Source organism: Peromyscus maniculatus, chromosome 11 (assembly GCF_049852395.1).
Source record: "Peromyscus maniculatus bairdii isolate BWxNUB_F1_BW_parent chromosome 11, HU_Pman_BW_mat_3.1, whole genome shotgun sequence".
NCBI lineage: Eukaryota > Metazoa > Chordata > Mammalia > Rodentia > Cricetidae > Peromyscus > Peromyscus maniculatus.
The window spans coordinates 40,259,451-40,287,039 of record NC_134862.1 but is presented as its reverse complement, the minus strand read 5'-3'; the positions used below and the strand labels follow the sequence as shown (position 1 = coordinate 40,287,039).

Genomic DNA, 27,589 nt, shown 5'->3' with positions numbered 1-27,589 from the left:
CTGGGCATCTAGCTGTGGCATAATGGCTTTGCTTCTCTTTCTGACTCCTAGGAAGTGGATACTGTGCTGGCTGAGCATAGACGCCCCTCCATGGCATCCCTCACATTGCTCTCCTGATGGTGTGAGGCTGAGCCAGACCTCTCCGAGGAACTGGATCTACTAAAAAGCCTGGGATGCCAGCATCACTGAGGCTAGAACAGGAAATTAAGTGGGAACTTCTCATTTGAGGCTACCAAAAGTGAGGCCTGGAAAACCTTCATACGTTTCTTCCCTTCATGCCTACCCAGGATTATTACTACACTGTGCCTCAAAAATCTTTAACAGCCTGAACGAGTTAGTTCTTCTGTCTTTGGAGTTTGCAAATGCCGTTCTACTTAGGCGTTCAATATTCTACCTGTGACTGCCTGCATGGTTAGCTGGAGGTCTCCCTCACATGCGAATGCACTGCTCTAGAATCGGTTTCTAGGTGAGGATGAGCTTCAGGAAGCCCTTCCTGCTCAGTGAGAGCTGCTCCTCGAACCCGTTGGAGGTGAGCAGGCTGGAGTGCAGTCTGAGTACTAGCTGTTGCCTCGGGCAGTATGGGAAATGAGACCTACGACTAGGTAAATGGAGGGCGTCAGGAGCTCAGCTCTGAAGTGCCTCTTCCCTGGTGACAGAAGAATAGTATCCACAGCTCCCTTTTCAGTTAGAGAAGTTTTTCTTGTTCCATACTCTTTGGTGCAGGGTCTGGCTGCCAGACTTCCCCAAAGGGGACCAGCCTTGACCTTCGCTTGTAGCTAGTGTGTTTTCTCTCTGAGGCTTGTGCTGCACACAGCCGGAGAGGACTGATTCAGTGCCTCCCAAGGGGTTGAGAACGAAGGCTAGGTCGGACCATCTCCATCCCACCAGGAAATAAAGATGGCCTCTTGATAATAAATCAAGAGGCAGAGGCAGACATGGCCCTTGCATCTGTCTTGTTGATAGGGTGTCTGGGAAAGCTGTGGCTCTGACTGCAGGAGCAGTGGTCCTGTGATGGGGGCCTCTGCTCTAGCTGTCACTACCGCGATCAGCTGGTCTCCCGTAACACTTGACAGAGGGAGCATGGCCTCTATGCATCAGTGAGTGGATGCCCCTCCCAGATGAGTCAGATTGCTGTTCCTACATCACTGAGTGTCAAAAGTGTGCACACCGTCACTACGAATGCTCTACTATTGTGTTGTTCCTGAAGAAGAATGCAGAAGCCACAAAGTATATTTTACCTCCCAAGTAGAATCTGGTGTTTTTTTCATTTTGTTTTTGTTTGTTTCCTTTTCACTTGAAATGCTCACTTGTTGGGCAGAAAGATTGTAGCAAGAAAAGTCATGAAATACAGCTTTTTCTACATGGTTCTTTTATATATCGTGGACAATACTGGAGACGGTTACCTAAGCAGGAAGTGGTGAACTGCGGGCAGTTCAGTGTCTCCCACCTTGCGGCGTACTTTATATACATATCACCTGGAGGGAGGCTCCTTGCTCTGCTTAGTGTAGGGAATCTCCCTTGGCTGCCTGCAGCATGCTGTACTACAAGGCTTTTGTTCTTGTGGTCCAGGCCGATTTCTGTATTGAAGTACACTCCTTTCTGACGATCAGATGGTATTTTTATGAAGCTATTTATTGTGTGTGAGGATTTTGCATGTATTTAATCAGAATGTCATCTATGTTCTGTGTTCTGTTAGCTGTGTTAGGAGTCGAGCCGAATGTCCATAGTATCACCTTAGGTTAAACTTGTAGAGCATAAATACCTGTGTGTGTAAGAGAATGATAACTATGTTAGGATAGTGCATTTTTAACTTTTTTTTTCATTAATTTTATTATAAACCAAGAAATGTATTTCTCTGGAGAAAGTTCTCTCTTGGATAGTAAAACCATGCTGAAATATCTGAGTTATATAAACTGCTTTTGTAATAAAATAAAGTTATTTTTAATTAAAAGGTGCAATGAAATTTTCAATTCATATACAAAAAGACATCATTTGGTACATTACAGATGCACATAATATTAGTATTTTCCAAAATGTGCTTGAAAGTTTTGAAAGAACTGATTCTGAAGTTAGCAAGTGTTACCTGTTTCCAGCTGTTGGTATGACGATCAAGTCCCTCTAGCATTTCAAAGTCCGTGGCATTGCTACAGCCATGCCTTGTTACCAGTCTAGACATTCATTCATTGATGTACAAATATTTAATGACTGCCTCTTGATTGCCAGGTAACGACTCAATCCAGTTCTGGGAAGCCACAGACAAGTAGGTTAAATGTACCTTCTTAAGTTGGGGGATGGTATTAATAGCCTTGGAGGCTTTTGAAGAGGGGCCCTTCCCTCCTGGTGGCCTTTTGAGCCCATTTCTTGCTTCTTTGGTAACACTAGAAAGGCAAGCACCATAGGATTTAAATTACTGTAGGAAAAGGCAAAGTCCTTGTTGAGCTCTATTAAGGTAAGACTACTTCCTCCTGCTCAAAAACGCAGGGTCTAAGTTTTACCTCTGTTCCTGGGTGGAGAGCTGACATTCTAAGCCTCTCAAAACGTACTAATTTTTTTTTTTAAGAGTTAACCAGCTGGACCGGTCAATCACCTGGCCAGAATCCCGCCACTCCCTCACCCCGTCACCCAGGGAAATCTGATTTGCTTGATGCTATGTTAAGGAGAGGAAAGAATAATTAATGAAATCGGGCAGCATCCAGGAAGAGGTAGCTGTGAAGCGATAATGAGGAGAAGCTTCTCCTTCAGGCAGAGAGTGCTTCCCTCGGTCAACACTGCAGAGGCCCTCTGCTTTCAGATACACCTTTCCCTTCCTTCTTTTTTCCAAATCAGCCCAAAGTAGAAGCTTGCTTTCCCAGGCACTCTGGGATTTCTCATTCTTTCTCTGAAGTACCTTCACCCCTGGTCCCAACGCGGCTGCCTGCCAACCTCCATTGCATACTACATGGCTTTATTTCCTCCTCTTCACCACCTCGCTCCTCATGGCAGCTGCCAGGGTTTGCAGCCTTGCCTGCTCTCTTGTTCTTTCCTTCAAACTCTAATAAAGTCATTCACAAGTTTCCTTCTGACTCTGTTTTAAAATTCTTTTATCAACTAGATTAAGCATCCAAAAAGAAATTCTTAGTTTCCTGGTACTACTCGAACTTCCGGTCTTCAGTACTGAGCATGGACCTGAGGTGGCTAATGTAGAAACTGATCTGGTATGGATGAATGGACTGAGGCATTCAAAACAAGACCGCTTTGGCTCACAGAAGGCTTGGCTCAGAGCGAGGCCACTGCTGCCTCCAAGGAAGACCGCTATCAGAGTTATTGACAATGAACTCTAGCTATAAAATGTGGGTGCCTGCTCGGGACAGGTGGTTGTGTTGAGCTATTTCTGATTCAAGGGTGAAGACTATCATTGCTTCTAACACTACTTCACTTTTCCAGAACACTGTAACATTGAAACACTGGCTGGCTGCCCATGGAACTCCTACCACCAGATCAAAGCAGCCCCTTCAGTGGCCTCTGGGTAGACTTGGCCTCTCTAGTGTCTTTCCCACTGAGGTGGTACTGAAGTCTGTCTGATAAACTCAGCTTCTGCCTCGGTGTCATTGGTGCGCTCATTCCCAGCTTACGTTATCTTCCCTGCCTGTCAGTACTATTCCTGGCACAGAAGAGGATTTAGAAAAGGAGGGAGGAGGTGACACCATTGATCAGCACCCCGTCTTCAGCCCCCAGACCTGGAGAGAGCTGTAGGCAGTGGACTGTAAACACTGGCAAATATTGACAGACGTCAAGGTCGTGGAGGACCATTTGGCCCATGCCTGTTGGGGAAGGATAAACCTGCAGTTTAACGCGACTGGTCAGCTGGTTTGCATTTCTAGAAACTGGGAAATTTCTTAAAATTTTAAATCTGGCAGCTCTTTAATCATTGTTTGCGGTTGCAGAGCCACGGACTACACTGTCTTCTTTCTGCTGTTCTTCCCTGTTACAGGAAGGGCTTTTCTTTTTCACATTTGTTCCAGGAGGAAAATAGAACTACTCTAGAAGGAAGTTGTTCTGATCCTAAGTGGTTAGAAGGGCTTTTGATCGAAATCACGGTTTAATTTCACTCTGGTTCAAGTAACTGCTCGCCAAATGCTTTGTTGGGTTGTGTGCTGTCTGATGTGGCTGATTTCTGCCTTAGAGGGTAAGTGTGATTTCCTTACAAGATATTTCATGTCAATTTGTGGTTTAAGAGGCATTCTGTATACAGTTTTAATGAAATTTACATTTATAATATTTATTAAAAGTTCTCAATTATGGTATATGCTCTATACTCATTGGGGACCTGGTGTATATTAGTGTTGATCTTGCTTCTTCTGATGGGTGGTCATTGCTGATTTTCTCTTTTTATTCTGGAACCCCAAAAAGTGACAATTTCAAAATCCTGAGACGCCAACTATTGGAAACTCTAGGACTGATACTTGGGAAGGAATTACTTGTTCAGGAATGGATAACTCGTGGTTGAGTTTGACTACAGTGCCTATGATCTGCTTGGAAACCTAACTTCAGAAATTCTTGGAGAATGAGGATTGGGATGTACATGCAATGGGAGAGAGAGGACACGGTGTGAGGATTAGTCCCCCAGAGACTTGGCGGGAGGAATCCAGTGGGGTGCCCACACAGCCAGTGATACGCCAAATGATTCTGTTCTCTGTTTTCTTTCTAACAGAGAGCTGTTCGGAACTTCCTCCAGTGGACAACAGTGTGTTTGTTGCAAAGGAAGAAGAAGGACAGATTATGGGGGTGTACCTTTGTATCAGAGGCTACCACCTGGTGGGAGAACAGACTTTGGCCCTCAGTCTCTCAGAGGAGTGGGAGGGTCCCTCCCCTGAGTGCCGCTGTGAGTTTGGTTTTTCTGTTCATATCGACTTCTCCTATATTCTATTATATCCTGCTTCCTGTAGGCCATGTTAAAATTACAAAAACAAACAAACAACTAAAAACAACTCAATTTCTAAGAAGCTATTCTCCATCTCTCCCAGGTGCTTCAGAGACAGGATCTTGCTACAGTAGCCCATCATGTTGGCCTGGAATTTGATATGTAGCCCCTAGTGACCTGGAACTTAAAACCTCTCTGCCAGTGCTGGGATTCCAGGCACATTACCCATGCCTGTCCATCATGTTACTTTTAAATTAGGAGAAACTGTATTCTCAATTTACATATCTGATAAGTGAGATTAAAGCGGCTTGCTCCAGGTGGCAAAGCTCATTATGTTATCTTATCTTCTATGATGACAGAGCATAATTCTTCCAGATCATTTTGTTATTATACTTTCTAATAAGTTGTGTTAATTTTATGTATACATAACATTTTGAAGTTTTTTTCCATATGAAAAAATTTACATCCCTCTCCATTGACCCCTGATTTTCAACAAGAAAGAAATAATTAAAATTTATATATGAAAAAACAAAGTAAGACATGAGTAAGTGTATATTTGGCTACATGGAAGAAAAGGAAAGCTTGAAACATAGGCTTAAGATATTTGAACAAAGTTCACCGTAGCAGTATAGTGAACATGCTGCTGGTAATAACTAGTTACGTCCTTCATTATGTGTAGTCCAGTTGTCAATCATATCATTCTTATGCAGAACCATGTTTGTAACACTATTCCATGAAAAATGTCTACCATTCCAGATAGAGAATTAATAACAGACCAAAGTTAAGGATACTGCCCAAGTCCAGCTTGGTGAATCAGTGAGTTTATTGGGGTTATTTACGGAACTATGGGTGAGGGCTTACTTACAGGAGCAGGAATGACTCAAAGATGGCCGGCCGCATTACCAAAAGCCCACCCCAGCATTTATGATGGCTCACAAAAGCTGGGAACCTGCAGCCCTCTGTACAACTTGCAGGCAAGCTAAACAGGCTGAAAAATCTCTTCCAGGCCACTCAGCTGGTCTGAGCAGCTCCCAGCAGTCCTTGTTGTTTGTGTAACCTTAGGGAGGGAAGAACCTTGTGAATCTAGTCAGATTCAGGAAGTTCCTGAGGCTTCTTAAAACTCCTGTTTTCTTGTGGAGTCTTTTCCCTTTAGAACTTCCAGAGTCTTAATGAGCCTTCTTTTGAAGGTCATAAGTCTCAAGGAGCTTTGGAGGAAATTTCCACACAATAGACCCCATTCCCTTTTGTCCACTGTTGTGGTACCTTGGACTTTTCTCATCCTGCATGGGTACGGTTTGATAATATATACCTATCCTTTTAGATATATGTGCACCATTAAGTACCGAGTTACTATTATCTTTCTGAAGCTTGGGGAAGCGTGACTTTTACTTCACTCTAGCCTCTTGACTGTTCTCTTCTCCAGTGGGCCACTGTCCCGAGCCTGTACTGGAAAATGGCAGGATCAATTATTCTGGGCCTGTGAATGCAGGTGACAAAATCATGTTTAAGTGCAATGATGGTTACATCCTCAAGGGAAGCAATTGGAGCCAGTGCCTAGAGGACCACACCTGGGCACCTTCCTTGCCCATATGCCAAAGTAGTAAGTACTGATTAGTATTGTCACTCTGGGGTAAAATTGCTTTTGGGGGCCATATTAGTGTATAAACCAGAATAAAACCTTCACCTCCTGTCTTATGGATTTCTTTTCCTTCCCCTATGACACACATTTTCTTTGTTCCTTTCTTCCTCTTTTCTCCCCTCCTCTCCCAACTTCTGATCCTCCTGCCTCCACTTCAGGAGTGCCACCGTTCCTGTTATCCGGCGCTGGTGCTTGAACCCAGGGCTTCATGCATGCAAGGCAGACACTCTACCAGCTGAGCCACAGCTTCCACCCTAATTTGCCTTCTTTTGCAAGATAAGTTGGCAGCCCTATAGTGTGTAGCTCTGTTCCTGGAGCTCTGCCAGTCAGAAAGGATTCCCGGCTCCTTGTAACTCTTATAACTCAGGGGATGAGCTGGGGAAAGAGTCTTTTCCATGGACAATGCTGATTTTCATGAGAAAGAGTGGATGGAGAGCATGCTCCCGGCTCTTACTTGTACCAACGTGAAGATGGCGGGCCATAGAGTATGCACAGTGCACTATCCTGTCGATTGTACCCGGCTCTCACTTGTACCAACGTGAAGATGGCGGACTGCAGAGCACACACAGTGCACTATCCTGTCGATTGTACCCCGCTCCCACAAATCTCACTCCAGGCCATCTTCCCCTTAGGAGACTGTGACCCCCCTGAGATTCCTAGCCATGGCTACTTTGAAGGAGAGTCTTTCACTTCGGGATCTGTTGTTACTTATTACTGTGAAGACAGGTAAGCTTAGAGTAGTACCCTTCGTGTCCTAGTTGGAGCAGTTACTTTCCTATGGCTGTGATAAAACACCACAGCCAAGACAACGTGCAGAAGGGAGGGTTGATTTGGGTCGATGGTTCCTGGGGGATAAGAGTCCACGACTCTCAGGACAGGGAGCGTGGCAGCAGGTGCAGGGTGCCTGGAGCAGCGAGCCTAGGGCTCACATCTTTAACTGCAAGCACTCAGCAGAGAGCATGAACTCAAGTGGCATGAGTCTTTAAATTCTCATAGCAACCCCTCTAGTGACACACTTCCTGCAACAAGGGTGTCCCTCCCCGAGCAGTGCCACTCACTAGGAATGAAGAGTTCAAGGGCTGGAGACTGGGGGGGGGACTTCTTCTTCAGACCACCACACTAGTGAAAGTATTCTATTTGATGGTTAATGGGGTATCCACACTGTTGGAGTTCTCTTCTGACGGAGAATGTGCTATCTACGTATCTAAGATATTCTCACTTATTCTAACTGCTACAGTTATCAGTGCTGTACCCGACTGTGGGTGGGGCTATAACTATCATATCTAGCCTCCAGTGGGTAAGTGGTCAGTACCTTGACAACAGCTTCTAGGTCAATGGGTTTTGTGGCTATTAAGACTTCGTAAGTAGTACACCCTTACTTTTCCAACAGATAATGCATGGATAGCACCTTATCATGTGTGAACTATCTACATAGCCTGGACGTGGTCCACAGCTGGTTTTGCTTCCTTGAACACCATGGAATGAGCTGACTGTCCCATACCTTCCTTTGTATTTGAACTGTAGAATAGCCTTAAGTGGGAGGGGCCAGACATGGGATGGAAGCCCTTTAGTATCAAATTAGCCCTGCATATTTCTGTGTTCTCTTACCCATGTAGAAAAGGAGGAAAGCCTGTGCCTTGTCTGTCATATTTGTGGCAATACTTTCATTTTATGGTAACAGACAACACTCAAGTATTTCATAAACAATCCAGGTCTTTGGACCTTGTTTGGATTAATGTCTCCTCAGTGTAATGCAATATTTGAACAGTTGTTGGTTCCAGTCCATTCCGCTAGGTCAGATATTGTTATCCCATGGCATATTGTGAGGCTGTGTAAATAACCCTGGAGAACCATGGTGAAAGTCCACTGATGGCTTTCCCAGATGAAAGGCGAAACATTCTTGCCTTTCAACTACTATATCAGAGCTGAAGAAATCACTGGACAAATCCAGTACCTAGAACATCATGGTGATGGCCCAGTTGTATTTCCGAGACTTTAACAGTGTTAAGTATAGCCAAATACAACTTATTTACTATTCCCAGTAACCAGCTGTCTTAAGCTATGTCCTATCAGGCCTTTGGATAAGGGATGACAACAAATTAAAGGGATTACACACAAGCATTGTGATGTTTACCTTTCCCAGTTCATGGATTGTTTCTGTGATCTCTTGGTGCTCCCCCATACCTTTAGAAAGTACTGGTATATGGCCTTGGCGCCGGTGGAGTCACCGGTATGGTCTCTGGAGATTGACTTTATGGCCAAGACATGTTTGTTTGTCATGCACCTTTCCCCATCATATGTCTACTCTCACAATGTGTTCAGGGGTTATGGCATAGACCTTTGGGGGCATGTGCCCCAGACTCAAAGTGAGAACTGGGACTCTTTGTCCACCAGAGTTCTCAGTTCCTGCTAAGTGGTTCTTAAGCTCCTCTGGAGTTCCGGATCTGTGTATTTGTGGCACCTGGAGCTGTCTGCATTGTGACCCTTTCTGTGTTACAGGGACCAATATGTAGCCAACTCTGTATGAGGAGTCTGTTTCAGGGACGTGGAGCCTGGGAACAAGTGTCTATTCACTGTTTTCTCCAGAACCACAGGCTCACTGTACTGTCTGGCTCAGGGGAAGCCGTGTTTCTCATGGCATTTCCAACTGGAGGATGGGCCCGGATTTTCCCTTTTATTCCCCCCCACACACACACACACAAGTGCCTGTTCTGGAGTTCTAAAGGTACACACTGTCTTTTCAGGAATAGGAGTTGGAGTCTTTTCTTAAGGGAGTGATTTCCAAAGTTTTATTGTCCAAATTTGGCTGCTTGACTGTTTTTTAAAAAAATGTATTATTGCCTGACAATTTCATATATGTAAATAATATATTTTGGTCATTTTCATGTCCCCCCCCATTGCCTCCTTTCACTCATCTCTCACCCGATTCCACCAAATTCCTTCTTTCCAACAAGTTTCCCTCACATTCCTGTTGTGTCGGGGGACACCCACCGAGTTTAACTGGGGCGCTTGCATTGGGGAGGCTCCCTGGGCCACCCTGCATTACTCTCACCATTTCTGTATTTACTTATTCCGAGTACAGCACACCCCTGTAGTTTGTCTTTGTCTCCACCAAGTCTGTCACCATCCGCGCCTTCTGGTATTATTGGCATAGCCCAGCAACCTTATGGATATCAGGGCTCAGACCTGACTGGAGGTACCCAGTGCAAGATGACATCTCTCCTCTCCACTGTACACGTCATTGTAAGCACCAGAAAAAGCCGCAACACACATTGAGTGCTTCATTCCAATATGACTGCAGTTTCTCCGTGGGTGTCTATATTTCACTTGGCACGGGGCTGTCTTTAGAGCTGGACCAAGGATGTCTAGTGACAGTCGCTAACCGTGCCGCCCGTACTCCACATTCCCTTGTGGTGGCTGACTGTAACAGCTGCTGCAGTCCTGGGGAGAGGCCACCAGCCTTCTTGTCCCACAGTCCCAGTAGCAGGCACACACTCTGTTTTTGCTTGGACTTGCCTCTCAGTTCCACTACCTCTAGAGGAGTGGAGGGGTGTCTTAGGGGGAGGCAGGCAGATACTGTGAGTCGTTATCGTCAGGGGATCTCCATGTTAGGTCTTCTGTGTCTTGGTAGAGTCTGCTGCAGAATTATACTTGTGAACGCTCATCTGCCAGCTCGAGCTTCTTTGCTGAAGTTTCTTTGTTGTTGATTTATGCCACTCTGGTGTCTCTTTCTAACTTTAGTTCTCCCTATGGTCTTTCCACTCATGAGCCCGTGTTATTTCCTTCTTTAAACCTATTTATTTATTTATTTATTTATTTATTTATTTATTTATTTATTTATTTATTTATTTTGGTTTTTCGAGACAGGGTTTCTCTGTATAACAGCCCTGGCTGTCCTGGATCTCGCTCTGTAGACCAGACTGGCCTCAAACTCACAGAGATCCGCCAGCCTCTGCCTCCAAGTGTTGGGATTAAAGGCGTGAGCCACCACTGCCTGGCAAATTTTATTTATTTTTATTTTATGAACATTAGTGTTTTGCCTGCATGTATGTCTGTGTGAGGTGGTCGGGTCCCCTGGAACCGGAGTTACAGTGTTGAGCTTCCATGTGGGTGCTGGGAATTGAACCCAGGTCCTTTGGAAGAGCAGTCAGTGCTCTTAACCTTAGAGCCATCTCTCCATCCTGTTATTTCCTTCTCAATGGCTTCTTTGAGCCAGAATGATTGTCTCGCATTGGCAGCAGTGGCCACTCAGTTTTCCCACACTGATTTGTTTCTTGCCTTCAACTTGGCTAGCAATCTTTCTTGGACTTTTGAGGCATACACGTACTCACAGGGTGCTTCCCACAAGTCACAGAATGGGGACACATCAAATCACATAGGTGGCTGAGGCCAGCCTAGGATTTCCCTGGCAGAACCCATGTCCACACCCAGAGTTTGCTCATACCCAGAATTCCCTCTTGGAATTCTGCTGACAAGGCCAGTTTTATGAAAAACTGGAAGGCCTCAGAGGCTTTAGGAGTGACAACTATTTGAAGATACCTAAGGAAGAAATCAGAGGACTCCATGGGAGTTTGGACATCTTTCATTATCAAGCAATCCTTGGTAGCATCAGGCCAGAAAACAGGGATCTGCACCATGTTTACAAGCAGAGCAGCATCTATATGCAGAGGGAACAGAGGGAAACTGGATCCTAGTACTCAACGCAGCAGTTACGACCTTCTCATGGGCCTGGTCTGCTTGTCTACCAGGCCTTATCTTCCTTCTCTGTTTTCCTGTCTTCAAAGGAGAGCAATGGCCAGCAAACCCCGCCCCCTCCATCAACAGGTGTGGCTACAGTCCGCAGAACATCTGCAAGAATGGGGTTGTCTAACTGCCTCAGATACAAATAATGAAATATTTCTCACGAAATCCAAGAGCAGAAACCTTAGACAAAAAAATCAGAAATGTAATGATTTAGAGTTTGGACCCTTAAAGCATTGTGATAAGGACTAACCCTCCTTCAGATGGACTGGTCTCCTTCCTTGATGGGTTCCCGCCCTTCTTTCCCTTGCTTTAATCTGGGTCATGTACCTTCTTCAGCCTTTAAGTTCCACTTGTCAGTTTGGAATGACCTTTTGCTTTTTTCTGATCACACACTACTGCCTTCATTTATCCCGTTCACCTGCACCTGCATTTTAGAGCTTAATGCAGATGCCTGTTTAGCTTGTGATTGGTCAAACACTTCTTCCCTCACCTGTCCCCCCAAAACACACTGGCTCTGAAGTTTTTGCTTTCCGCCGTGTTAATCTGGGTTGACTCATCCCTTGGGTCTGCCCACCATTTCAGGAGAGCTGTTTCGCTTCATAGCTGTTTTGTTAGAATGAGATAACTTAAGCATACACTAAGGCTCGGGGGCAGGAAGGTGGATTTGATCACAGATTGAAACACTGAAATACAGCTATACAAAACTAGTCTCCATTGCTTAGCTTTGAAGACGCAGAGGCTAAGCGTTGTTCTGACATCTCCAGGTACCGTTTAGTGGGCACACAGAAGCTACAATGCATTGATGGAGAGTGGAGCAGTTCCTGTCCTACCTGTGAGCCTGTTCAGGAAGCCCCAAGACCTGCTGAACAGATTGCACTTGAGAAAGCAATTGTAAGTAGAGGCTGTTATCCGTTTTGTTCTTAGCTGCAGTCTCGGGCCCGAATTTACTCTTGGCATATGCGTAGTGGATATCTGTTCATTTCTGGATAATGTTTTTGAATGGGTAACCTTGACCTGGTTGCAGAAGGGGCCTTATAAAATGCCAACCCACATTCCTAGATAACATTCACATTCATCACCATCATCACAAACACCTCACAAAACCTTCTTACGGGACGGATTGCCTCATTCAGCGTATAAAAGAAGGTATATAATTACTCAGTGCCTGGGATCTGGAAGTACTGGCCTCTGTGAGAAGCTGATCCAATTCTAGGTTCCAACACATTCTGAACACATTTGTTTTCCTTCGGACTCACTTTGGCCTGTATTTATTCTTGGAGAAATATTAGTGATTATATATTTAAACCAGAAAATGTAAATGACTGATGATGTTGAAGGCCAAGACCCATGGGGAAGTTCCCTGGGCTGGCAGCTTCGTGGTTTCAGAGTAGAGAACTGAATCTCTGCTCCCCGGTTGTAACTTGAAAGGTTTTTCTTCCCTTAGCTTGCCTTTCGGGAGATTAAGGACCTTTGTGGTGCCACAGAGAGTTTTGTGAGAAGACTGAAGGAAAGCGGACTAACCATGGAAGAAGTGAAGTATTCCCTGGAGATGAAGAAAACTAAGCTGAAGGCAGACATTTTACTGAAATATCATAGCTAAGCAAGATGGAAACAGAAATACCCTGTGAATAAACAGCTTCTGAAGGTGCTTACAGGTCGTTCCTTACTAAGCTGAAATGCAAGGTCATGTGGCCATACAACTGATGTATTGTGTACGCTTTGGGGGCATGTGTGGGAATTTTACTAAGAATGTAGAAGGGCCAGCTATGGTGGTTATCGGCTTCAGACCAGCATTGGCAACATGCTAATGGAGAATGTAGAGATTCATTCTTTGGCTGTATGGGAAATAAGAAACCGTGCATCTGGTCTGAAGGTACCTCACATGAGACATGAATTGTAAGTCAAAATTTTCTGAGATAGGAACTAACCCTTCAATCTGGAAAAAATATGCTTAACAACAATTACATCTTTAAAGTTACCTACTGAGTCCCATACACCTCTCAAGCACTAAAGATTATTGCCAGTGCTATTGATTATTCTGACAACTTGATAGTTAAGTCCCTATTGCTGATGACACCACATACTTAGGACTTACTACATGGAGAAATCTTATCTGGTATTCAACTGGAAGTTTCATCCCTTCTGGGTAGTATTCATAGTGCTCGAAGGTTCTATACATGCTACCGGAGGAGAAAAGTAATCATTAATTACCTTCAGCTATGACCCTGCAAGCTGTAATAATGATCCACATACAAGAGATGCCCATTGGTGCAAAAGTGGTACAAATGTTAGGGGATAACCAACCACTTTTTGATTGGCTTCAAGGCCTTCTTCGTGAGATGGAACCCATCCCCGACACCATGTAAGTGGCCAAGACCTTGAGACTAGAGAGGTCCTAGGTCCTAGGTCCTCAGGGAAATGCACCACTATGATTCTGCAAAAGGAACACAACAGTAAGATGACTCCTAATGACATACTGCTCTATCCAAGTATCAGTGCATCACTCAACACTCATCAGAGGAGCTCCTTCTTGCGGTAGGTGATAATTTAGACAGAGACAACTGGACAACATGCAGAGTAGAGACTTTGGAATTGCTCAGCTCTGAATGGGATATTTTTATCACACCACGACCCTTAAAACTTGGAGTTATGCAGAAGAGAGGGTGGGAATATTTAAAAGCTAGAAGTAGTCGATGACTTTAAGGATACAGCTTTTCCCAGACACAACAGGAAAGATGCTCATGTGAACTCACAGAGACTGTGACAGAATGCCAAGACCTGCACCAACTCAAGCAGGAAAAAGTCCCAGCACGGACGACAGGAAGTGGCCATGGCCCTGCCCCTAGCTAGTCAGCTATTCTCAACTAATAGCTGCTGGGAAAGGGAATATCACTTCTCTTCAATGGATAACACTGGTGTATCGGCCACATTCCATGGCAGGCCCCATGTTCAGGGACAGTTAGTCAACACAAATCAAATTCTTTTTGTTTTTAGAGATAGGGTTTCTCTGGTGTAGCCCTGGTTGTCCTGGAATTCTCTCTATACTCCAATCTGGCCTTGAATTCACAGAGAGCTACCTGCTTCTGTAGACAAATTTCTAAATGGTCTTATTAAATAAAAAGCACAGAGCCAGATATAGGGGTGAAAACCTGAGAGATCAGGGAAATAGGGAAAGCCACAGCTAACCTTACCTCACCAACTCTGCAGCTTCCAATAGCAAGTGATTTCCTGTCTACCCATGTCTATATGCCTTGCTGTTCTGCCATCTGATTTGCTCTCTCTGTCCAGCTACATCACTTCTTCTTCCTGCCCAGCTCTGTCACTTCCTGTCCATCTGTACAGACCTCCAGACCTCCATGGTTAACTAGTGTTGGAATTTAAGGCATGTGCCACCATGCCTGGCTCTGTTCCCCGGGTGGCCTTAAACACACAGAGATGCAGACAGATCCCTGTCTGCCAAGTGATAGGATTAAAGTTGTGTGCTACCATTGCCTGACTTCTATATAGTGACTGGCTTTTGCCTCTGATCCTCAGGTAAATTTTGTTGGAAGACACAGTATGTTGAGGGACACAATACATCACCACATGATTCTGCTTCATGAGGGCTGAGATGGAAATTGTGTGCCTCTATGGCCTGGCACTTTTTTTTTTTTAAAAAAAAAAAAAGAGAAAGAACATGAAGTCTTGTGGGTGGGGGGAATTAGGAGCTGGAGGATGGGAAAATACTATAAAAATATACCATGTGAAATTCTCAAAGAATTATTAAGAACACTAAAATGTTTCCAACAAAATAAAATAAGTAAAATGACTCATTGTGACAGAAGTTGAATTAGGCTCCAGACTCTTCTCTACACCTGGTTTATGAAGCCAGGTTTCTAAACCTTATGTGATAATATTGTTACTGCCTTTTGAATAACTCAAAAGCAGGGTAGGGGTGGCGCATGCCTTTAATCCTAGCTCACGGGAGGCAGAGGCAGGCAGATCTCTGTGAGTTCGAGGCCAGCCTGGTCTACACAGTTGAGTTCCAGGAGAGGCTCCAAAACTACATGGAAAAACCCTGTCTCAAAAAAAAAAAAAAAAAAAAAAAAAAAAAAAAAAAAAAAGATGACTCCCAGCCCCTCATCACCATGTGAAGCAAGAACCTAATTAGTCCTATCAATAAAAACCAGGAGTCAGATATCATGGTAGTAATAATCTGAAAGTTCAGAGAAGCAGAGGAGCAGCTACCAGTGACTTCTTACCTCTCCAGATCCTGTCCCCTCCTCACCTTATCACTTCCTCTCTCCGCCTCCTGCGTTGAGATTAAAGATTTAAGTGTGTGCCACCACTGCCTGGCCTCTATGGTTAACTAGTGGCTGGCTCCACCTTCTGATCTCCAGGCAAGCTGTATTTGTCAGAACACAAACTATACACAATGACAACCCTTTGGTTTGGGATGGTGCAGTAACATGAGTGCATTTTCTTCTCATACAGGAAAGATACAGGAACCCGAAGGCTTGCCTAAGGCACTTTAATGTCTTAAAGTGAAGTTTTGATATGCTTTTTTTTCAGAAAGGGCCGCTGAGATGCAAGAAACATGGAACGTGTTTAGGCAATAGCATGTAACTTGGGTTGGCTTGAATGAAACACAAGCAATGGTGAAGGATAGGAAGGTTGCTTAAATCCAGCCAACAGAGAGTTTTAAAACGTCTGCCCGAGAACTTGCACTTCGTTTGTTAGGCAGGGCACACATGGCTTTCAAGGAGTGAGATGAGAACAACACAGAGAATGATTTCTCACAGTGGTAAGGAAAATCGCCTGTAGCATGCACGGGTCGAGGTGGAAAATGGATGAGGTGGAGAAACCAGTAAAGGGTTACTGCAGTGGTTCAAGTGTGTTCCCCGAAGTTCATGTTGGAGACAACTCCAATGGGGTTTCTATTGTTGTGATGAAACACCATCACCAAAACAAGTTGGGAAGGGGAGGGTTTATTTGGCTTACGCTTCCACTTTGTAGCTTATCACTGAAGGAAGTCAGGACAGGAACTCAAGCACATCTGGAACCTGGAGGCTGGAATTCGTACAGAGGCCACGGAGGAGTGCGGCTTGCTGGCTTACTCCTCTTGGCTTGCTCAGCCTGCTTTCTTATAGTCATCCTCTCAGATGACTTTAGCTCAGCAGGTCTCAACCTGTGGGTGGTGACCCCTTTGGGGGTGTCCAACAACCCTTTCTCAGGGGTCGCATTTCAGATATCGTGCATATCAGAAATTTACATTACGACTGATAGCAGTAGCAAGATTAGTTATGAAGTAGCAACACAGAATTTTATGGTTGAGGGTCACCGTAACCTGAGAACTGTGTTAAAGGGTCGCAGCGTTAGGGAGGTTGGGAACCACTGCTTTACCTTGTGCCAAGCTGACATAAAACTATCCAGTGAAGGAGCCGATTAGGGTTTTGTGTCCTCGGAATGGATTGGTACCGAGTGTATTAGTCACCACAGGAGACCTGACAAAATAATCGAGTTCAGTTCTATTCCTTCTTTGCCTCATGCCTGTCCTTTTGTCCTGCCTGTCCTTTTGTCCTGCCTGTCCTTTTGTCCTGCCTGTCCTTTTGTCCTTCACCTCCTACTGTGGGACAAGGCAGCTGCAAAGCCCTTGCCAGAAGCAGGCCCTTCAGTCTCCAGAGATGGAATCTCTGTTCTTTATAAGGCAGTCCGTCTTGGGCATTCTGTGACAGAAACAGAAAACAGACCGAGACATCCACACAAAAGATACTGATGGTCTCAGCTATTCTCACAGCAGAGGGAATTCAAATGAAACAGAGAGAATGAGAGCTGTGGGGTACTTATGTCGAAATGACTTGTGAACTGATTTTATTAGGGAAGAGGTATTCAAAAGCAGCCCTGAAATTCCTTTCTTGAGGACCCAGAGTTCTCTCTTTAGCTGTGCTGTGTGTGAGGTATTTGACTATACCGCACAGCCAACAACAAAGTGAACAGAATTTAGGGAAGTAATCAGAGACAATGACCTACACCGGAGTGGCCCTCCTCCTGGGGAAAGTAATCAGAGACTATGGTCTATATCGGAGTGGCCCTCCTCCTGGGGATGTTTAAAAGATGAGAATAGTAAGTTCATTGAAGCGAAGAGATTTTTGTTTGTTTCTTTTGTTTCTTTAGTAAGGAAAAGAGCTGGGCATAGCAGAGACCAGCCTGGTCTACGTAATGAGTTCCAGGCCAGTCAGGGCTACATCTAAACAATAAAATAAAATAAAAAGAGAGAGAGAGAGAGAGAGAGAGAGAGAGAGAGAGAGAGAGAGAGAAGGGAATGGAATGTATTTATGTTTATGGATGAGAGAGGAAAAGGAGTTCTTAAAAATTTAAGAGAAATTCGAAGAATCAGGAAAATTTAAGGTTAATTGTGGGAGCTGTCTCATGTATCTCCTCCTGTTGCTGTGATAAAATACTCTTTCCAAAGAAAACTGTGGGTTTTTTGTTTTTTATTTTTTTTAGCTCACTATTACAGTCCATCATGACAGGAGATTAAAGACTTCATGAGCTTGAAGTAGCTGATCATATTATGTTCTCATTCAGAAGAGGACAATGAATGCATGCATGTGCTGTCATTGTCCTTTATCACCCAGTACCCCCTGCCTAGGGAATGGTGTCCCCTGTGGTGCCCAGGTCTTCCCACCTTAATTAGCATAATGAAGATACCCCCCCCCACAGACATGCCCAGATGATTCTTACATTTGCCAGTTGACAACAGCACGGAGTCAAAGGGGGAAGAATGGTTTAGAATGGAAATGTTTGGCGATGTTAAAGACTTCACAGAAACGATAAGAAATACACGGAAGACATTTGAACTTGCAAAGCCTTCGTTCTTGAGAAGTGTGGCATCACATTAAAGAAGGAACGGGGGTTTGAAGTTTTGGCAAGACTGCAGGAACACGTCGGAGTAAGAGACAAAGTGAACATGTAGGAAAGAAGAGCCATCTCTTTAAATTGGGAGTGACAGGAGAGGGAAAAGAATGACATGGGTAAAACTAATACAAAAGGAGTTTTAGTAAAAGAGAAGGCAAAAGGATCTGTTGAGAGTTAGACAAGCCAGTCTCCTTGGAGAGGAAGCTCTGCGCCCACCATAGCAGAGACCAGAGCAAAGAGCTTGAACACATTGGAAATGATGCTTTGAAGATTGAACTTTAAAGGTATTATTTCCTCCAACTCAACTTTCAGGACTTTGTAGAATTGTCCTTTGTTCGGATTCTTATCAAATTAAGTGAGTCTCTTAGCTCTGTGAAGTGGCTGTGCTAATCTCCTTCTCATTTTCATCTAGTAATTTGTGATTATCATTCAAGGCCCATCCTAAATCTCACATCCCTGTCAAACTTCCCTGATGACCTCATTTTGGGGGGCCATTAGTGTTTATTACAGAAAATAAATTATGATACCACCAAGAATTTTTTTTCTTTTTTGCTGTGCTGATCAAACCCAAGGACCCTGTACATGTTAGACAAGTGCTCTACCACCGAGCCACATCTCTAGCCCTTGACTTCCTAGACAGGATCTTATATACAGCCCAGGCTGATCCTGAGTTCCTAATCCTCCTGCCTCAGCCTCCTAAGTGCTACAATTATAAGCTCCTATCACTACATCTGGTAAGAACTATTTTTTTTTACATTTATTAATTTATATGGGGGGCATTCATGGCATGGCAAGCGTGTGGTCATCAGAGATGGTTCATGCTGGGGATGACACTCAGGTCATTAGGCTTGGCAACATGCACATTTGCCCAATGAGCCATCTCACTGGTCCAGAACTGCTTTTCAATAGCAGTCTTTTGGGCACACAAATCTGAAACTTTAGGATTGACAGATTAAATGGGCCATGTCAGGGTTTGATGCTATTTGTAGATTTATGTGATGTCTAACACTACTAGCCTCTCCATCGCATTCTTCTGAGTGGTAATCGGTGTGAGGTCAGCTTCTGGAGACCGTTTGGTGCCTGCTGGTGGATTGTCAACATTTGTTGAGCTCTGAGTATGTTCCAGGCATATTATCACACAATAGAAACCCAATTAAAAAGATACATTCTGTATCTGTTGTACCTCCTTGTGCCTCATGGAGACAAGCGAAGAGCAAGGCCCCCAGACCTGGGATCCCTGAATGTCCCTGGGCCTAGTGTCCCGGGAAGAAGACCCCTTGGGTTGAAGTGGGTCTGAACTTCTCAGGGTTTCTAGGCTGGTTGGATTTTGTGTTGCATAACTCTTATGATTATGAAAAAAAAAAGGAACATTCTGGCATCTAATTCCAATCACCCTTCTAACTTAGGGGAAATGGTTGGCAGAGAAGAAAATAAATAATTGCAACACATGATCAAGACTGCAGGCTGGTGAGGAAGGAGATTAGGTAAATACCACTGCTCCAGTTTGTTAATCATTCACTGGGACAGAGGAGAGTTTCTCCCTGTCCATCTTTATTTACCTGCCTCTGATCAGCCACCTGCGTGGGTAGAATCCAAGGACCATGTGTGTGGGGAGAATCCAGGGACTTTTTGGTGGAGCAATTACTGGCCACCTTTAGGATATTGTGATCAACTGTCATCTTGGGAGATCAAGTACAGTACAGTAGAGATCAAGGCATCATCACAGAGTCATTTCCTCTGCTACTGCAGGTCAGTGAGCTACTGATCACTTGAGTGGGGGGTTGTGGGTAAAGATGGTCATCAGGTCCTTTAGGAGATACATCTCTGTGTGCTATTTTTTTTTATTTTTGAGATTATAATTTAATTACACTTTCCCATTCCCTTTCCCTCCTCCCAAATCCTCCTGTGCATCCTTTCTTGCTCTATTTCAAATTTATGACCTTTTTTTCATTAATTCTGATTGTGATCATATATTCCTAAATACAACCTGTTCAGTCCACATAATGTTACTTGTATGTGTGTTTTCAGGGCTGAATGTTTGGCACTGGACAACCAGTTGCTGTGGTTCTTCCCTGGAGAAGACCACCTCTCCCCCCCACCCAGCTTTTCTAAGTTGTCTATAGTTCTTTGTGTGTAGAATCAAGGCCCTATGAGCTCTTCCCCATCTAGTTTTGTATATTCATTGGTGTCCTCCTTGTTCAGTTCATGTTTGGGAGGTCCTGTTGGTGGGTTTAACTGGTATAGCTTCTGATGTTACTAGTTACCCCACAGTAAACTCCTTGATCCCTTGACTCTGCCAATCTGTCTGTCTTAACACTTTGCTAGGTGGTGACACACGCCTTTTATCTCAGCATTCAGGAGGCAGAGGCAGGTGGATCTAGTTTGAGGCCAGCCTGGTCTACAGAGGGAATTCCAGGACAGCCAGGGCTATACAGAGAAACCCTATCTTGAAAAAACCAAACCTAATCAAAGCAAAAACAAACCCAAACTATACTTGTATATTTATACATGGAGTTACATTATGCGTATTATGTTTTTTTTTTAAGTTAAAAAGTTAAGAGTTGTGTATGGAAGCCACTATTTCCTTAGAGTCGTCCACCACCTCTGGCTCTTACAACCTTCCCACCTCCTCTTCCTCATAGATCCCTGAGCCTTGAGGGGAGGGGTTTGATGACGACATCTCATTTAGGACTGAGTGCTTTGAAGCCTCTCACTTTCTACACATTGTCCAGTTTGGGGTGTCTGTGTTAATTCCAATCTACTGCAAAAAGACACTTCTCTGATGAGGATTGAGTGAGGTACTCATCTATGGGTATTTTGATATCATTAGGGGTCACTTTATTGTTATGTTCATTTAACAGAATGATAGTAGTAGGTTTTCTTTTAGGCCCATGACCGACCTAATCTTAAGTTCTTGGCCAATGTAGCAGTGCCATGTCTGGGTTCCATCTCATGGAGCGGGCCTTAAATCCGATTTAAGAGGAGTGGTTGTTTACTCCCACGACATTCGTGTCACTGTGTACCAGTGTATCCTGCAGGCAGTTCTCTGTTGTAGGTCTCAGAGTTTGTATCTGGGTGATATTGCTGATCACCTTCCTCCTCCGCTAGTTACCTTCTAGGCAGAATGCCTTCTAGTACCACGAACACTAGTTAGCAAGGGTGAAGCTTCTAGTTAGGCATGAGTTCATTTTTCTATGTTTGATGACATAAATGTTGCTGTCTTCAGAAACGGGAACTCACCATCAGGTGAAAAGCAGCCAATAGCCTTAGACGTAGCCTGTGATATTTGGTGGCATAAGATGTCTACCTGGGGCATTGTCTCCCCCATTGTATGGTGACTCTACTTAAATTCCTTTCATAAATGCATCTATTTTAGGAAGCTTCTACAGTAGCATGTTTCCATAGGATTTTTCAAATGGCCTTTAACATTAGTTGTCACTCCCCATATTCCCTCCTGTACCCTGCTTTCCCGTTCCCCTCTCCATTTAGTCCTCCTGTTCTAGCTTTCCTTTTGTTTATCCTTAGGACTATGTTGTATAGGTTTGAACACATTGGCACAGGAAAGGACTTTCTGAACAGGATGCTGATAGCACAGGCACTAAGACGGACACTTAATAAATAGGACCTCATGAGGCTAGAATGCTTCTGTATAGCAAAGGGCGCCATTGTTTGGGCAAAGCAGTCCCTATAGAATGAAGAAGAAAAACATCCTCTTTCAGGAATCTTTACCAGTTATACATTGGCTGCAAGGTGAGTATCTAGACTACATGAAGAATTTTAAAAAGCCCTGAGCATCAAGAAAATAAATAATCCAATTAAAAATGGGGTACAGAATTAAGCGGAAAAGTGAGCAGGAAGTTCCCAAAAGATGAAACACCAATAGTTGAGAAACAAAGAAATGTTCAACATCTGTAGCCATCAGGAAATGGAAATTGAAACAACTTTGAGGTTTCATCTTACTCCAGTCAGAATGGCCAAGATCAATAAACAAATGGCAGCTCATGCTGGTGAGGATGCCAGGAAAGGGGAAAACTTATTCCTTGCTGGTGGGAGTCCACACAGATATAGCTGTTGTGGAAATCAGTGTGGAGGGTCCTCAAAAACTGAAAACCAATCTACCACAAGATCCTGCTACTCCACTTTTGGGCATACTCCCAAAGGACTCGACATCCTTCTGCAGAGATACTTATTCATTTATGTTCATTGCTGATCTATTCATAATAGCCAGAAATTAGAGATAGCTTAGATATCCATCAACTGGTGAATGAATAGTGAAAATGTGAATCATTTACATAATTCAATATTACTCAGCTGTTAAGGAAGATAACATTATGAAATTCACAGGTAAACAGATGAAGCTAGAAAAAGGAATCATCCTGAGCTAAGTAACCTAGACCCCAAAAGACAAATATTGTGTGTTTTCTCTTATATGTGCATGTTAGCTCTTCAGTCTTTAATATGTGTCTACATTCTGAATAACCAACAGGATTAGGTGTCTAGTAAGGGACTAGGAGAGAGGAGGGGGGGGTCTCTTGATTTGCAAAGTTGAAACACTGTCTTCTGCTCCCAGCTGACCTGAATTTATTCTCTGGCTTCACAAAACACTGCTCAGATATATCCTCCTTTGCAAATTCACTTCCTCTCCCCACTTGGAATGAATTTCTCTTCCCACAATGGTCTTTGCAGAGGCGAGTCCTTGTTGTTTCTCATGCTAACATCCTTACTTGCCTCTCTTCTTCCCATCTAGGCTGTCACTTCCTTGAAGAGGTGGATATTGTAGCATTTATCCCAATGCTTTATGACAAGTAGATTAAACAGTTGCTTATTAAATTCAGGTTTTCTGGCAGAACCAATGTGGGCAAATCATCTGCAGGCTATGCGCCCCACAAGAGCTCCACATGGGAGGCTTCATAGAAACAGGGATGCTGTGGCCTGGCCCTTCTCTAGGCTCTGGAGAGTCTCTGACCCAACTTTGTTCCAAATGACCATCATTGCTGCTCTCTGGGTTGCTGTTTTTGGTGAGTAGTAGGCAAAAAGTCCAGATGGACAACGAAGAGTTACTTACAAGACTTTGGATGAGATAGTTATGCTAGTGGAGATCCAGTTTCAGCAACAAAGGATTTATTTTGCCATCTGGAGCTAGGTGTTTCTAGGTTTTGAAACAAACCTATATTGTCTAACAGTGATCAAACACATTTCATGGCTTGGGATTGGTCTGGAATGGAGAAATTAGGAGCAAACCATTTCTCTGGGGGCGGAGGGGGGCGCCACCCAGCTACCAAATAAATCACACATGGAGGCTTATTCTTACTCATAATTGCCAGGCCTTAGCTTGGCTTGTTTCTTTCCAACTTTCCTTAACTTAAATTATCCCATCTATCTTTTGCTTCTGGGCTTCTTATATCTGTAAATCTTTTTTTTTTTTTTTTTTTGGTTTTTCGAGACAGGGTTTCTCTGTGTAGTTTTGTGCCTTTCCTGGAACTCGCTTTGGAGACCAGGCTGGCTTCAGACTCACAGAGATGCACCTGCCTCTGCCTCCCGAGTACTGGGATTAAAGGCGTGTGCCACCACCACCCAGCACATCTGTAAATCTTACTCTTACTCCATGGCTGTTGTATGGCTGGGTGGCTGGCTCCTGGAGTCTTCCTCCTTCTCTGGATACTTCTTATTTTCCTCCCAGACTTCTCTTTTATATATTCTGTCTGCCTACCAGCCTTGCCTACCCTTTTTCTGCTTTGTTATTGGCCATTCAGCTTTTTATTAGACCATCAGGTGTTTTAGAGAGGCAAAGTAACACAGATTCCACAGAGTTAAACAATTGCAACATAAACAAAAGTAACACACCTTAAAATAATATTCTACATTTCCCCCTTTTGTCTAAATAAAAAGGTTTTAACTTTAACATGGTAAAACTATACACAACAAAAACAGTTATCAAGTAAGAATTACATTTACAATATTCTGTCCATATTCAGAGAAAATTATGCATTATCTATCCTATCTTAGTGAATCCAAAGTTTTACACCTAACTTACTTTCTATCATAACCCAAGGAAAACTGCAACTATAACTATCTAGTCTTCAACTCCATCCAAGACCATCCAGAAAGATGTAATGTTATCTAACAACAGAGACATTTGCCTACCTGGACAGTCACCCAATGTTCCTCTGCAATGTTGGGGCATCCATCTTCAGCCTACAGGCCCAGAATATCTGGCAAACTTTTCAGTGAAGCAGGAAATTTGAAGGACGGTTATGCCTTGTATTGGCAAAGTTCATCAGTTGCTTTCCTCTGTGTCCTGCAGAATATCTGGCAGACTCTTCTATGAAGCAGGAATTTTGAAGGACTGTCCTGCCCTGTTTGGGCAAAGTTCAACAGTCTTTTTCCTGTGTGTCCTTCCCGTTCAGTATGCACAGCACATTGCCAGCAGTCAAAGGCAAGAGCAGTTTCTTTGCCCAGGGGCTAACATTGCCACAATAAAAGCAAACTCCATAAGGAGTTTCTTCAATGCCCATCATCTCTGAAATAAATTGGTGCTGCCTGGAGCAGATGGTTCTCATTGTCATGAAAAAACCTTAGGTTAACAAAACATTTTAAATGCCATATTCCATAGGCCGTTGAAGTGTTTGAAAACCATTTATTTATCTATCTAAAATATATCTCTATATGATCTTAAAAACATACCTAACACATCTACAAATTTGATTGTTATAGATGACTAACTACTGACCTGTTTCTTGATTGTTGTGAATAGTTCATAATAATAGCTTTCAAAAACTAGAACTTTACCTTACATTTTTAAATGAACTGCATAGGTACAATACCTTTAACAAAAGTAGATATATATATATATGTATGTATATATATACATATATACACATATATATATATAGTAAAAATAACTTTGAATTTATATCAATATGCTATATACTATACACTATTCATTTTTAATAGGGAAAGTAGGATTGAGATTTTTATGTCTCAAGAATTCTATGCTTTCTCTTCTATATCACCCAGGCTGGACTTGAATTCATAATCTTTCTTACACATCACCATGTCTGGCTCATTATGTCAGTCCAAATGAAATGGTAATGTTTCTCTTAAGGCAAATTTATAGGAATTTTTGGCATTTCATAGATGCTTTCTGAGCAGAGATGGGTAACACAGGCTATGAAATATATGACTGTCCTTTTTAGAAAAAATATTTTATATAGTAGAGAAGAGACAAAATGTATTCCTTTTATCATCATTGTTGTTATCATTTATCAACAGACATATGTGTACATCTCTCATGAACTCATGACACAGGGGAATAATACATTTATGATTTTTTTGATTAGAGGAGGAAAGAACTGTTTTCCCTCTACAATTATAGCACTGAAACACTAAGGTGCCGTGTCTTAGGTATGACATTTAGTGTTGCCGTCCTCTTTGTGTCTAGGTAAATGTGGTCCACCACCTGATTTACCTGATGCCATGCCAGTAAGTGAGACGAACCAGACAGACTTTGAAAGCTCAACTTCCCTGAAATACATTTGTCGTCCTGGCTACAGTAGGGCATCTTCAAACCAGATCATTTACTGTGAACCTGATGGGAAATGGCGGATTGATATTGCCTGTGTCAGTAAGTATCAACATTCATTTTTCTCACCTGTGCATGTATCAGTTTCAGAACATTGTCTCGGGTTATATAATTACTGAATCTTAAGTCACTAAGGAACTAGTGAATTCATCAACTAGCAATTTGAATGTACATATGTATGAATCTTCTGAAAAGCAGAATAAAACAAAACAAAAATAAGAAACAAGCTAATTGCAATGAAGATCACTATACTATGCTGGTTAGTTTTGTGTCAACTTGACACAAGCTAGAGTCATCAGAGAAGAGGGAGCCTCAGTTGAGAAAATGTCTCCATAAGATCAGACTGTAGACAAGCCTGAAGGGCATTTTATTAATTAGTGATTGATGGGGGAGAGCCCAGTCCACTGTGGGTTGTTCCATCCCTGGGTTGGTGGTCCTGGGTTCTATAACAAAGCAGACTTACTGAGCCATGAGGAGCAGGCCAGTAAGCAGCACTTTTTCATGGCCTCTGCTTCAGCTCCTGCCTCCAGGTCTTGGCCCTGCTTGAGTTCCTGTTCTGTCTTCCTTCAATGATGGACTGTGATGTGAAAGTATAAGCTAAATAAATTCTTTCCTCCTCAAGTGGCTTTGGTCATGGTGTTTCATCCCAGCAATAGTAACCCTAACTAAGTTTTCAGTAACTCACCAGGTACTTCTTTAAATAAATATTGGGACTAAGGCCTGGTGTGAGATAGTGAACACCTTTAATCCCGGCACTTGGGAAGCAGAGGCAAGCAAGGACCTATCTGAGCTGGAGGCCAGCCTGGTCTGCACAGCGATTCTCAGGCCCGCCAGGGCTACATAGTGACAGACCGTGTCTCAGAAACAAAAAGAAAAGAGAAGAAAGGAAGGAAAATGTTGGGCTAGTAGGATGGGTTAGCAGATGAAGGTGCCTGAGGCTCATCCCTGGAACTTGTATAAAGGTGGAAGGAGAGAACAGACCCTCCAGAACTGTCCTCTGAGCTCCACATGCAGGCTGTGGCCAACCCCCAAACAGCAGCAACAACAACAACAACAACAATAAAAATAGGAATGATAATAATAATGATAAAACATTCTGCGGTTTAATGGCCAGAAAGTAGCAATCCTACCTCAAACACATGGTGAGCATTGCTTTTATACACAGAATCTGGAATTAAAAAAAAATACATGCATATACATACATACATACATACATACACACACGTACAATATATAAACACATACATATATTAGGGGAAGGAAGGTGACCACAATGGCTGATGAATATGATTAAAATAAAATGCTATTCTTATATAAAAGTGTCATAATGAAACCCATTATTTTGTATACTAATTTAAAAATTAAGTAAAATCATGCATAAAACCAAGTATTTTGTGGACTTGGAAGAGGAGCTCACACTGTGAGCAGGGCATCATTCTGCACGGTCCCCAAGAGTAATGACATACAATGTCTGCTTTCTCTCTTTTGTCCCTTTTTATAATCAAGAAAATGATTCTTGCTAAAATACACCAGGGTGATTAAAAGAGATCAAAATTTGTGTGAATCTTCTCTCCAGAACCAAAATTCAGTGTGTCAGATCCAGAGATAAGTGTGACTCTAGACAGGTAGGTCTTTCTGAATGTGGAGGTAGACTTAGGTCTGTTAAGTTTCCAATGGTCGCATCTGTGAATGGTGGGACCACTTACCATCATTTTAATTTTCCTCTAGAAAAATCATGCAGGAATCCGGGAGAATTACAGAATGGACAAGTGGAAGTCAAGACAGATTTCTCCTTTGGATCACAGGTAGAATTCAGCTGCTCAGAAGG

At 43.2% G+C, this 27,589-nt stretch overlaps 3 protein-coding genes and 1 long non-coding RNA gene across 13 annotated transcripts in view; 3 read left to right on the top strand and 1 right to left on the bottom strand.

Annotated features, from left to right (window-relative positions):
* Positions 1–1,951, top strand: part of Pfkfb2 (6-phosphofructo-2-kinase/fructose-2,6-biphosphatase 2) — a 27,072-nt gene extending 25,121 nt beyond the window's left edge. For all 4 annotated transcript variants that reach the window (XM_076547330.1, XM_015989097.3, XM_015989096.3 and 1 more), the window contains one exon: positions 52–1,951. In XM_076547330.1, coding sequence (XP_076403445.1) covers positions 52–117 — 66 coding nt within the window. In that variant the 3' untranslated portion in view covers positions 118–1,951. The remainder of the gene's footprint in view (positions 1–51) is intronic.
* Positions 1,918–27,580, bottom strand: LOC143267776 (uncharacterized). The gene is made up of 2 exons (XR_013043229.1): positions 27,468–27,580; positions 1,918–2,378 (listed from the first exon to the last, which is right to left on the bottom strand). It is a non-coding gene; the product is annotated as an uncharacterized LOC143267776 (long non-coding RNA).
* Positions 3,652–12,930, top strand: C4bpb (complement component 4 binding protein beta). 2 transcript variants are annotated; one of them, XM_042258081.2, is made up of 7 exons: positions 3,652–4,165; positions 4,390–4,585; positions 4,691–4,861; positions 6,324–6,500; positions 7,172–7,265; positions 12,047–12,173; positions 12,727–12,930. In XM_042258081.2, the coding sequence occupies exons 2-7, from the start codon at positions 4,567–4,569 to the stop codon at positions 12,880–12,882; spliced, it is 744 nt and encodes a 247-aa protein (XP_042114015.1). In that variant the 5' UTR covers positions 3,652–4,165; positions 4,390–4,566; the 3' UTR covers positions 12,883–12,930. The 2 variants fall into 2 exon arrangements, with proteins under 2 accessions (XP_042114015.1, XP_006995716.1); XM_006995654.4 differs by lacking the exon at positions 4,390–4,585 and having other exon boundaries at positions 3,658–4,165.
* LOC102915448 (C4b-binding protein alpha chain) overlaps positions 19,678–27,589 on the top strand; it is a 48,388-nt gene continuing 40,476 nt past the window's right edge. For 2 of the 6 annotated variants that reach the window (XM_076547320.1, XM_076547321.1), the window contains exons 1-4: positions 19,734–19,928; positions 23,015–23,197; positions 25,621–25,803; positions 27,490–27,589. In XM_076547320.1, the coding sequence (XP_076403435.1) occupies positions 23,032–23,197; positions 25,621–25,803; positions 27,490–27,589 (449 nt within the window). In that variant the 5' untranslated portion in view covers positions 19,734–19,928; positions 23,015–23,031. Of the gene's footprint in view, positions 19,929–20,821; positions 20,978–23,014; positions 23,198–25,620; positions 25,804–27,489 lie in introns of all 6 variants that reach the window. The other 4 variants (XM_076547319.1, XM_042258070.2, XM_042258074.2 and 1 more) reach the window with 4 other exon arrangements.